This window comes from Perna viridis, chromosome 7 (genome assembly GCF_037379345.1).
Source record: "Perna viridis isolate PV_CMFRI_1.1 ecotype Kerala chromosome 7, ASM3737934v1, whole genome shotgun sequence".
NCBI lineage: Eukaryota > Metazoa > Mollusca > Bivalvia > Mytilida > Mytilidae > Perna > Perna viridis.
In genome coordinates, this window is record NC_142451.1 from 266,406 (window position 1) to 280,056 (window position 13,651).

General features: G+C 32.6%; 1 protein-coding gene across 9 annotated transcripts in view; it reads right to left on the reverse strand.

Annotated features, from left to right (window-relative positions):
- The window catches only part of LOC148610844 (uncharacterized), a 109,046-nt gene extending 96,104 nt beyond the window's left edge, over window positions 1-12,942 (reverse strand). For 2 of the 9 annotated variants that reach the window (XM_088590592.1, XM_088590590.1), the window contains exons 1-2: window positions 6,623-7,625; window positions 4,027-4,082 (exon numbers count right to left, since the gene is read on the reverse strand). In XM_088590592.1, coding sequence (XP_088446718.1) covers window positions 4,027-4,082; window positions 6,623-6,629 — 63 coding nt within the window. In that variant the 5' untranslated portion in view covers window positions 6,630-7,625. Of the gene's footprint in view, window positions 1-4,026; window positions 4,083-5,754; window positions 10,844-12,843 lie in introns of those variants that run through there. The other 7 variants (XM_088590585.1, XM_088590587.1, XM_088590586.1 and 4 more) reach the window with 7 other exon arrangements.
- Window positions 12,943-13,651: the final 709 nt, after the last annotated feature.

Genomic DNA, 13,651 nt, shown 5'->3' on the forward strand with positions numbered 1-13,651 from the left:
TCGTCTTTAAATTTATTGCAGTTGAGTTTAACGAATGTGTAATAATAGAATACTGACGGTTTTAAACTCGCAGTTTACTGGGAAGATTCTTCCATAAAGTGGCAGCTGCCTTGTCGAACCTACGATCACCGTACGATTTCGTTTTCACTCTTGACGTTTCACGTGTCACAGAGTTCTGGGAGCGTAGTGATCTTGATGGGCAATATAGAGTCAGAAGCTTTTGGAGATATGCTGGAGCTATACCATGCAGTGCTATAAAGCATAAAAGCATAAGATAAGTTCGTATTTTCATTGGAATTCAACAGATAACCAGTGTAGGTCAGTTAAACCAAGTGCTATATGGTCATATTTCCTGCGCCGTGACATCAATCTGGTGGTAGCATTTTGAACTCTTTAAAGCTTGTCGTATTGTGCATGTAATAATTATGGGTTAATAATTGTTACCTTTTTACTGTATGCCATTCTTAGCTAGATATTAAACATAAACTCATGTTGCTAATGCAATGCTAAACCTTATATCAGAATTAATATACTTTACATATCAGTAAATTTTGGAACACAACGGCATGATATAAACATCCTGCATTTTTTTTTTCAGGAGTAGGGCGAAATAAATCTTCACATTGTGCTCTTTTAGTCAAAACATCTGTTTGTTTGTTGGGGTTTAACGTCCGAGCAGCAATATTTCAGCTATATTCAGACAATGAACATGAAATGGATGATAAAATGAACATGAAATGAAAAAAAAAGGATGGGTCACAAGGATAATAGGATTGATTGCCACTGGAAAAAGAGGGGATGGGTAAGGTCGGGCAATTTAGTCTCCTGTGGCGGAGCGCAAAGGTTCCTACTCCTTTCGAATACCACAACAGGGTTCTTTAACGTGCGAGGAACGTGGCATCTTTCCCAACACGGTGCACCACTATGGTTTGCGGTCAGGTTTTCCGTATTATAGCCTGACAACCCCAGCATGTAACACGCCAGGGGTATCCCATTCCACCACCTGGGGCACACATCCCAGTTGCTCTGTGGGCAGAGCGCCTAGCCCCCGGCTAGGTTTCTGAGCACTATTTAGTCGCCTTATACGACAATCTTAGCGCTGCTGCAGGCCTATGTTTTTAACACCCGGACCTGCACGGGGTTTTAGTCAAAACATAGTTTCGCAGGGGTTTGTATCTGTTACAATATGATTTTATTGATCTATTTTATCACTGGTATTTTTAACACAGTAATTTTATGTTTCGGAGTTTTATTTTATTTAAATGGAAATATTTGTTTTTATTGTTTTTAATTCTTCTTATTTCATTGAAATGATCAAAATATCTATTTTCTAGATATTTTTTACTTTTGCTATAATTTTTAGATTCAGTAATACATTCTTATCTTGGTTGAGCTTTAACAGATTGCTAGTAATCCATGAGCTGATGTCCTCAACATAAGCTTCAAGTCGTGTAGATATTTCGAACCAGTTGTTAATTGGTTCAATTACTAAATATATCTGCGAATCATTAGCGTAACAATGATAAAGTTTGTCATGTCGTCTAAAAATTTTATACTATTTAAATAATGTTTTAATACTTAATTATCCTTTAGTTACATAGTTTGTATTTTTTTTTTTTTTTTTTTTTTTTTTTTTGTTCGTCTTTTCTTTTGTGGTTTTACACATTTCTATATCTAAGATACATAATTACTGTTCTGAAAAATATTTCTCCTTTCATTTTCTTTTGTATAATTTTAGGTGTTGATTACTACATACTTTGTATTGTGTATCATTTATATGCTGTAAAGCGCTTAGAATAAATGCAGTTTAGATTGGCGCTATACAAATATTGTAAATAATAATATTTTAAAAAATCAGAACAAACAAAAATGATTCTTTCATATTAATGTTGTCATCACTAAGCCAATAGCTTAGACGAATGATTTATTAAGTATGCCTTACAAGAAAACTCGAATAATAAACAAGAAAAGTCTGATACATTGATAATAATGCATTACAAAACATGATCAGGGAATTTATCCTACTTATTTCTCCATTACATTCCTAACGATTATCAATCAACATCATAATTCGTTGACTTGAATTTGATATTTTTCTGGTTCAAAAGGAAGTGTGATCAAGAGAACCAAGATTCCAGCAGAAAACAAAAGAATGTATACCAGGGACAAAAGCAGACATCAGTAACAGACACAAACAACGAAGGACATGCAATAACCAAAATAATACTTAACCCTTAACGAAATGTTTTATTACATATACTGCAACGACTAATGTATGTTTAGCCTTGGTTATAGAATTTTATCATTCATAAATCGAAAAAACGATCTTATAAAATTGTGTTTGCCATTGTTCAAATTGATATCATACTTGATATATTTGTGGAAAGCGAATGCTTTATTGATTATACCTATCTGATCAGTATCACATTTTATTATTCATCAAATCAAAAAAAGAATTAAAGAAGTTTGGAATGCAATAAGTGCAAGATTTTTATTCCAACAAAAAAAAACTTAATTAAATACAAATGCCCATTTACATTTATATTGGGAACGGCAGAAGATTTGAAATTCTTTCAATCAAACTTGTGAAGGATCGTTGTCTGATACGTAGTTATCTAAAGTAGAGGCATATACATCCCCGGGTTGTATCAACCCTAGTATTATGAATCGTTTGTTGTATCTCTTATACGTTACCAGTAATGGTAATGCGACAGTAAACGACGCCCCTGTGATTCATAAATACCTCAATAAATCTGCTTGTAACGACACCGAGTCATCGATCTCAAGTTTTTTTTTTCTCCGTGGTTATTGAATAAAGTGAGAATTTTCCTACTAAACAATGGACTCCTACAAAGCCCGCAATGTAGCAATTGGTTGAATATTTCAGTTTATTTATACACCTGTCATCTCCGGTAGCCTTGATAGAGAATAATATTAATTTTCTAAGATATCTTTATCTTATATGACAGAAGTAGCTAATATTTTGACAAACATTTCTCTTCAATTACTTCTTCACATATCAAAACGCTATGCAGTTTGATGATTAAACTGTTTAATGACATTCCTTTCGTTATTGATTATTTCAACATTTCTTTCTGTATCTACTAAAAGGTGTAACATATCTATGACATAACATCTTGTTGTCAGAAAACAAGGACAAAAAGCAAATTATGTGTAAACAAAACACGTCAATATTTTATAAATTTTGTTTAACTAGGTCAACATAGTACATTATAGTAAATTTTGTTAATAATTTCTATGTCCAAATAAGGACTAAACGTCATTTGTCTGTTAGATATTTCCAACCAATCAAATTGTGTTGTAATCCGATATACGCACCAAAAAGTATATGTTACATTTTGAAACTTTATGTGTTTAATAAAATGTTATTGTTTTTGTGTTTATTTGGAAAAAATCATTACCAAAATGTGATTCTGTATTTTACATCGGTTAACAACTGTCTCTACAATATATATATATAAAATAAGAAAGAAATTAATGAATTTGTAAAGTTCGCTCAACGACGATTATTCACGTATTGACGATATAGGCAGGTATGCAGATGAAAGGGCATTAAATCGAAACGCGTGACTAAATCAGTTTCAGGTTAAGATATGTTATAAATTGGCACACTGGGTACTCACATGCAAAAGGAAAAGGCATAAAAACATGTAAAAGAACTTAAATTACACACTTGAAAATAAGGGCGACACCACTTTTTTCGCCTAAATCAAAGTTTCGCCTAAAGTCATATATTTAGAGTAAAATTTTTCTCCCAAAACGGCAAAGGCGCAAATATATATATATATATATATATATATATATATATATATATATATATATATATATATATATATATATATATATATATATATTGTATGAAATCCTTTAGAAGCTAAAATTGAGGCTAGACGTGTTACTTTGTATCCAGTATAAAATTTCTTCATACAAAGATCTTGATTGGATACAGGCATTTTCGATTAAAAATGACGGATAACACCAGGTTTTAAAGCGCTCTAAACCTACCTCTTCCAATACGGTTTCTTGTTTCTGGTATATTGTGATAGAAGCAGGCAGCCATCCTGAAAGATATAGAATAAGTCTTCTAAATGTTTAATGATCTTACAAGTGAATAGACAAGACGAAAATTTTGTTTTTAAGTAATAATGACACGTAACTGTTGATTTCATATACTTCACTTCTGATTAGATTTTGTACAAAATCATAGAATTCATAAAATCATATGCTTTAGATGTTTAGAAAAAAAGAAAGTATTTGATATGTTCTATAATTACAAGACGCTTAGATTTCCATTGTTAACTTGAGGATATTGTTCCATTTATGGATTCATCTTATTAAACATATGAATATTATCTACATATGATAACTAGGAATAATACAGAATAATCTTAGTTTTGAAGTCGAGACAGAAAATATCACAATGACGATAGGGAGGTCGAGGCTTTAAAAAATAGCGTTATTTTGTTTATCATGTAATATGCATTTTTACAAATGTTTTTAATATTTGAACATCACATATGAAAAATGTACAATGAAACAATGACCGACTATTAAATGTAAATTTAACAAAACATTCGTTGTTTGTATCTTTATCACTTTGAATTAATAGAAAGATAAAAGTGAAATGTATGAACGAAGTTGAAATAAAATCATTAAACTTCAATTTTCACTACCATTATTTTTATATACTTGTGTATTGTGTTTTTTTTTAATATTTTTTTGGAAATCAAAAATGAAAATGACAATTAGTTTATATCAAATTTAAAAACAGTTATATGGCGATAATTCAATGAAATCAATGAATGAACTTTTACTGTAAAACAAAATGCAAACGGAAGTCAAAGTCAAGTCAAAAGCTTTATTTAAAGTCGATACATATACACCTCCTGAAGCATGTAACGTTCCAAATCCCAAACACACGAAGTACTTGAAACACGCACACAATTCTCACGAAACACGTACACGCGCGTACGATACACGAAAGCCACACGAAACACGTTGCACGAAGCACGATACACGAATGATCTTGTTTGCCGTGAATATTCATCTCTGTTGTTGGTATATCTCGGAAATAAACTTGGGAAACGAAACTAATATAATAGATGATATAGTGTATGTCTGTTCTGAAATATTGTAATATATTGATTGCTACATCGTACATGTAGTTTTACATTTATGTGTTTTATACTTTAATAAACACATAGATGGTAAATAATTTCATAATGCTCATATGTTTTTGATTTATAGTAATGCCTATTTTTATCTTACATGATACATTGCGAAAACATTGGTCTGGAAGTGTAAAAATATTTTTTAAAATACCTTGCGAAAACATTTTTTATTGGTCTAGGATTGTGAATAAGGGTAAAAACAAAATTACCGAACAATAATCCGATCCATAATCAAGTCAAGTCAAAAATAAATCTGGCAAAATAGATGTTACACCAACGGAGCAGATGTTGTTGCAATGGTCCTGACTTGGTACAGGTATTGCAAACAAAATGATGGGTTAAATCTTGTTTTACGGCGCTAAACCTCACTCTACCATTACGGCGTGAATATACCAGTGGTGATTAAATAGCATTTGCATGCTATTGTACAAATTGGTAAATCTGAAGCCACATCAGCACAAAGAACAATTTACAAAAAAAACAATCATTTGTTATTATTTTAGAAGAAACTTAGAATTTTTCAACGAAGCACTGATATCTATAAAATAATTTGGTGAGAGACCTTTTGAGACAAATTTCTTCATACCCCTGATTCAGGAGTCTGTAACACAGGTATTCGTGGCGTTCATGAAGTATCAGAGTAGTTAGTATCACCAGCGTAGCGAACCAATTGTGAATTATAAACACCATATCGAGATGCAGGTCCAAAAAAGATGCAGAACAGCCTGTTTCTGTAATCTCCTTTATCTCGAGCTCTGGTAGATATATTAACGGTAACCAAAAGAGGGTTGTTGAAAGACAATGCATCATCTATTTATCTACATGTAAACTTAAAGGATTTAGTATCTTTTCTATTTTTATTCTTTACGAGATTTTGAAGAAATTAAGTCTCGTACGAATATAAAAAACAAATCGGCTACGGGAGGAACACGTTAGTGCGCAATGGAATACCAACATGTTGTTGAAAAATAGCTCCTCCAAATGTGACAAAATTGTTATCAATGAGGAAATCAAGCATATCGCAAAACTTATTTTTGTATAGCATACTTTACCTGTGATGATTTAGAAAACAATATATGGATTTGTATCAAGAACAACATATCTTTTCAAATCAGCAAAGGATTTACGAATTAATCCGTTCAAACGAAATTTCAATTTATCATGTGACAACGTAGTGTAAAGAGTATGTGAATCAAAATTTGGCGAGAAAAAAATATCGAAATTTAATAAAGTTGGGGTAATATATACATAATGTTTAGGTTATAAAGTATTTTGACCGATGCGATACCATCTATTTCCTCTGAATATGAAAAAGGAATTTTAATGTCAGAAATTTCCATATTTGTTGTATATGGGTCATTGGGAACACATTTTCAATGTTCACGGATAATAAAAATATGACAATTTCATAATCTGTTGGTAAAATATACTCGACATTAAAATAATTCAGCTATTTTAACTAATATTCCAAATCTGATGGCATCAATTGACAATTTAGAGTGAAATGCATTATTTCCATTAGTAAACAACATATAGTAATCAATCAGCCATGAATTCATTGAGTGTGTTCAGACTATTTATAAACTACACAAAATCAACTGTGCACCGTCCATGCACAACTCGTAATTGCCAATACAGTCCAGCACTCGTGAAACCCTTCAATCGCATAAGGCGAGGAAAGAAAGGAGGCAAAAACGTTCAACGTCAAATACGAACTGTAATAGATTCATAGGATTCCAAATTCAAATGACCCGTGCAGGTCCGGGTGTCAGAAGAATAGGTCTGCAGCAGCGCTAAGCTTGTCGTAAAAGGCGACTAATTAGTGCACATAACCTAGCCGGAGGCTAGGGCACTCTGTCTACAGATCAACTGGGTTGTGTGTTCTAGATGGTGGAATGGGGTACTCCTGGTGTGCTACATCCTGGGGATGTCAGACTATAACACGAAAAACCTGACTGCAAACCATAGTGGTGCATCGTGTTGAGAAAGATGTCACGTCAAAAAACCCTACTGTGGTATTCTCCCGGAGTAGAAACCGTAGGGCTCCGCCACAGGAGCCTAAATTGCCCGACCCTATCCACCTCTCCCTATTTCCAGTGGCAATCAAAATTTGTCGACCCCATTATCCTTGTGTCCCATCCCATTTTTCATTCTATCATCATTTCATGTTCATTTTAACATCAACTTCATGTTCATCGCCTGAATATAGCTGAAATATTGCTGCTCGGGCGTTAAATACCAACAAACGAACCAAATTCAAATACCATGGCCCCGGTGTATGTTATAGCAATTTAATAGAACTAAAGACCAATGACCAATAAGAATATAGCAATTCAAAAGCTTCTATTCAAACACGAGTCACGTCTAGGGAAACAGATAATAAATGTCCTGTTTCAGCATTAAATTTGAACAATTTAATCAAGATACCTAGAACTCCTCCACAGAAAATAAGTGAACATTATCTTAATGTAAGATCAGTGAAAATCAAAACTCTGTCATTAAGTAATTTTATTTTTGATAACAACATAGAAATTTTGGCACTAACTGAAACATGGCACGGGACAAATATTGGCAAGACTGTACTTTCTTAGCTCCTCCTAAATACTCATAAAATTCATAGTGTTCCTCGACAGCGGAAAGGTGGAGTCGCGTTGTTTATAATAGCAATATCAACCTAGACATTGTTAAACCATCAGGAACGTTTACACACTTTGAGCTTTTAGAATGCATCCTTAGCTCTAAAGACATCCGTGGTTGACTTTGTGTTATTTACCGACCACCTACATCAAAATTTAACAAACTAAAACTTTCGACCTTTTTTCTAACAGTGGTCAGACTTTCTGGACCCACTTGTCGTCAAACCAGAAGAATTAATCATTGCGGGCGACCTAAATTATCACGTCAATGATTCACATGACGGCGATGCGCAGAATTTTTCTTACAAATACTATCGGATCATGGACTCTTACAACATGTCAACGGTGCTACCCACATGCATGGACACACCTTAGATGTGCTAATAATAAGGGGGCATTGCCCTAGGATGTTAAAGCTACCGTCGATCCGGGTATCTGCGATAATAAAGGTACGCCTACTTGTGATCACTATGCAGTATCTGCACGTCTCAAAATCTCAAAACCACCAAAAAAGCGAGAGACTATTTCGTGTCGGATGTATAAAGATATGGTTATAGCCGCAATTTAAATCTGACATTCAACGTTCTGCTTTCAACACGTCTTCAGGATCAGTGGAACAGCTAGTAAACATTTACAATTCCAAGTTAAAAACGATTTTAGATATCCGCTTCGAAAATTATCACGGTTAGAAATAATAGTGAATGATACACGCCAGACCTTCGTGATTCAAAAGGTGAGTGCCGGAAGGCGGAACGTCGAATGAGAAAAACAGGCTTGACAATCGATTTACAAATTGATATAAATTGATTTACAAAGTTAAATGCTGAACGTTTACTATTAAGCTTTTCGAAACTTAAAAAGACTATTTCTAATTCAAATTCTCTTAATGTGGAAATGATCAAAAACAACTGGTAAACTTACAAACAATTTAATTGGCAATTCCAACGAAGTTGTTCTACCTAAATATAAGTGTCGTTACGATTAAGAAAACAAGTTTAACACATTCTTCATTAACAAGATTGAAACGATCCGCTATGGTCTCAGTATGACACAGATCGGGAGTGATAGTGCAGACGCTGAAATTAATTGAACTTTGACGATCCACTGGGATCTGTTTTGGGTCCAAGACTTTATTGTATGTTTTCCAAGCCTATCGGAGAAATTTGCAGACGACATGAAATGCTTTATCATTGTTACGCTGATGATTCGCAGGTATATTTAGTAATTGAACCAACTGACAACTGGTCCGAAATATTCACACGACTTGAAGCTTGTGCTGGCGACAACAACTCATGGATGAAGAGCAATCTATTAAAGCTCTACCAAGATAAGACTGAATTAATTTTCGCTCCGAAACATCGACTCAAGGAATTTAAGAAGTGTCAACTAGCTCTTGATGGTACGATAGTGTCAGATGCAACTTGTGTAAAGAACCTTGGTGTACACTTAGACAAGTCATTAAGCATGGAACAATACATTTACGTTGTATCCAAGTCATGTTTACTTCAAATCAGAAAGATTGACCGAATTCGTTGGTACATTAGGACAGTGCTTGCAAAACACTAGCGTGTTTCCTCATAACATCGAGATTGGATTAAGACAATTCAATTTTATTTGGTGTGAAATATAGTGCCTAGAACAAACTTCAAAGAGTTCAGAATGCTGCCGCCAGATTGATATCACGACACAGGAAATATGACCACATAACACCTGTTTTAATTGACCTACACTGGTTACCTGTTCAATTCTGGTGTCAATACAAACTCATGCGTTTTTAAAGCACTGCATGGTATAGCTCCAGCATATCTCCAAAAGCTTCTGACTCTATACCGCCCATCAAAATCACTACGCTCCCAGAACTCTGTGACACTTGAAAACGAAATCGTACGGTGATCGTAGGTTCAACAAGGCAGCTTCCACTTTATGGAACAAAAGGTTCCGGTGAACTACGAGTTTTAGACAATATTAACATTTTTAAATCCAGACTGAAAACTCATCATGTTTTATTGATGTTCTATTTTATCAATGGTATTTTTAACACAGTAATGTTATGTTTTGGATTTTTACTTATTAAATGGTAACATTTTTTATTTTTTTTAATTCTTATTTCAAGACGTATTTCAAAACTTATTAGGTTTAAACAATCCTAATTTCGGGGATTTGATACATCACATCTACCCAAAAGAACTTGAGATAGAGAATACTACAGACACTGTGAAGTCAGCCTTATATTTTGACCTACACTTGGAAATCGATGGTAAAGGAAAACTATTGACCAAACTTTACGACAAACGTTATGACTTTTCATTCAGAATTGTCAACTTTCCTTTCATCTATGGCAACATCCCTTCGGCTCCTGCGTATGGAGTGTTCACATCACAACTCATACGCTATGCCAGAGCTTGCCGAAACAACGCAGACTTTTTGTATCGCGCTAGAACTCTTACAAATAGGCTTCTGGAACAGGGTTATGTTGCCTCAAGATTGAAGTCATCACTACAGAAGTTTTATGGTCGTCATCATGAACTAGTTGATCGTTATGGTGTATCCATCAGCACCATGAAAACTGATTTATTCAACGGGTCAAAGTTTTCTTTCCTCGTTTGTCTACCCCGGACTTGACTATTTATGAGCAAACTGGCGGGTGTTTCTAGAAAAGCAGAGGACGCTTACCCTACCAGTGCACCTGGTCCATGCTCCCAGTTTTTAGTGGAGTCCGAGTTGCTAATTTACTTTTGTTACTTTGTATGTATGATTTTAGTTACTTTATGTTCTTTGTTGTGTATGTTTGTTTTCCATATGTGGTCTTTGTCCCTGGATTAAATTCTTTTGATTACCGCTATAACCTTGATTCCCTTGATTACTCTTTCAATTAAATGATTAAATGTTAATATATAATCTATATCCTAAATATTTTGACTTTTGCCATTTTTTTTAAAATTCATTTTCGATTCAGTAATTGTATTATATTTTTATACTATTTAAATAAAGTTTTAATACCTAATTATACTTTAATCACATAGTTTGTATTTTTTTTTTTTTTTTTTTTTTTTTTTTTGTGTTCGTCTTTTTTTTTTGATATCTTATATACATAACTATGGTTCTGAATAATATTTTTATTTTCATTCTCTTGTATAATTTTAGGTGTTGATTACTTTGCATTGTATATCATTTATATGCTGTAAAGCGCTTAGAGTAAATGTAGTTTAGATTGGCGCTTTACAAATATTGTAAATAATAATAAAAATAATATGATAACATCTTATTTGTTTACAACAAAAATATTCACTGTTATGAAAAGTGTCCATATTCATTATACATGGTATGCAAAAACGATGTCATTGAGTATAAAAATATTAAATTTTAATAAAGTTTGGGTAAAATATGCTTAATTTTAACTTTTTTGTCTGACAAAAATATTGAATTGTTTATATGGAAAGTATACGTTTTAATTATACATGGCACATTTCCATTTCCATTAATTAGTAAACTTGACGTTTGAGAAAGTTAACAAAAACGTTTTGAACTGGCTATTACATGTTTGATTCTGTTTTATCAGTTTTGAAATATTGAATTTAATCTGACAAAAAACCTCGAACAAATATGAATGCCCTATAATTTCGCAAGGCCAATATAAAATTCTGCAGTATTCTATTACATTTAAAATTTACAATTGTCTGAAAGCAATTAATTTATATATGTAGTAATTCTTAATGACATGTTTTCATTCCAAATTCCAATGTTAAAGGAACACTAATTTTTGCATTGGAAACAAAGAAGAACGCTGCTTGATACACTAAAAGAGTAATCAAGGGAACCAAGGTTATAGCGGTAATCAAAAGAATGAAATCCAGGGACAAAGACCAGACATGAAAGAGTAATCAAGGTAACTAAGGTTATAGCGATAATCAAAAGAATGTAATCTAAGGACAAAGAGCAGACATGGAACACAGACATACACAACAAAGAACATGACGTAGCTAAAATCATATATAAAAAGTAACAAAAGCAAACGAGCAACTCGGAATCCACTGAAAAGCTGGGAGCATTGATTAGGTGGACCGGTAGGGTAAGCATCCTCTGCTTTTCCAGGAACATCCGCCGAGTTGCTGATAAAAAGTCAAGTCCGGGGTAGTCGAAAGAGGAAAGGAAATCTATTAAGAATGAAGCACGAAGCACGCACACGATAGGCACGCGCAAATGAATCCCACACTGCACGTTACACAATCCAACGAAACACACGATACACGGACATGAAACACGGTTAAATGGGAATGTTACAAGTTTCAGGAGGTATAAGACATAAATGTTGTGTATTATATTTTTTGTTCTTTTTTCACTGCAAAGTGAAAATGAGCTTGGATGTTTAAGTAACTTTTATCTCAACGATTTTAATTACTAATTGTGTTAACATTTTTATTTAAGTAAATATTGGTAATTAAAGGCAGCAAGTACGTTATAAAATTGTGTCTGATGTCAAAAAATATTTTCATGCCCATTGTAAATGAGTAAATAAGACATTAACCTCAGCTAGGTTATAACGTTATTTTACGTCTCTGATGATAAACTGATCATACCTAATCCATCCATCGAAAATCATTATTTTTCATAAGTTTTAAATTACTTGTTTTTACAAATTGTACAATACAATAATAATTGTGTATATACTTTATAGCTATGTTAAGTGTTCATCAATCGTATTATTATTTTTTTTTTAATCGTTTATAGTTTGATTTCCACTAGAATTTTGGTTTCCTTGATTACTTTTTGAAGAAAATGTACTAGAACTTATCCATAAATATTTGTAAGAATGAAATCTTGGTAAAACTAACACTTCTATCAAGATACCAGGGTGATATTTCTTCACTACTCATGTTGAAGTTTTTATTTAATTTTTTTGTAGAAACAGATCAAAACCAAACAAATGTTACGTCTTTACTATGATCATGATACGCCACGATGAGAGAGTCAAATGTTTTGAAAAGGATTTGGTACACGGTATTAGTTAGTCTTACTTGCATTAAATACTACTTTCACCAGTCTTTATTTCTTCTTTAAAAAAATTCTCAAATTGGGTTATTTATTTTACTGGGAAAAATCTTAAAATATAAGCTCATAAACGCACTCATGCCAAAAATATTGCAAAAGTACAATAAGTATAACGAAATGAATGTTATAGTAGTGTGTTTAATAAGTTATAAACTGCAAATTGTTCATGGATATTCAAATTACATTAAAACAAGGAGATAACAGATGCAAGTATAGAAAGAGATGTGTTTGATTATTATTATTATATATTTAGTTAAATGGGGGAATAGTTTTGGATTTCAAAGAGAGTCATCAAAGCAGTTATGATTAGCTTTTATTATTCAATGTCACAAATAACGGGTTTAAAGTAGCCTTCAATAGATGAGACATACTTTTCTACCTTGTTAACCCTAACCTTTTTTTTTTTTACTTTTTTCCTTGTTTGTAACTATTATATTGATAAGTTGTTTAATTCTACATTTTGCTTTCTTTTTTTTCCCATTTTATTTGGTGGGTTTGGATTTCATATTTTATATCTTATTTTACGATCAACACTTCTTCGATTTCAGTGGATTATATATTTTTGTTTTCTGAACCAAATGCGAATTACGAATAAAAAACACAAACAAAACATACTGATTTAATATGTTTACTCAATTTTAAATGTTACCTTTCTTATTTCATATAAGTTTGTAGAAATGAACATATTTATTGATTTATTTATCAATTTGATCATTCTAAGTTCATATACAATGACTTACAAAAACCTTAAGTGATAAATGCTGTCTGCAATGT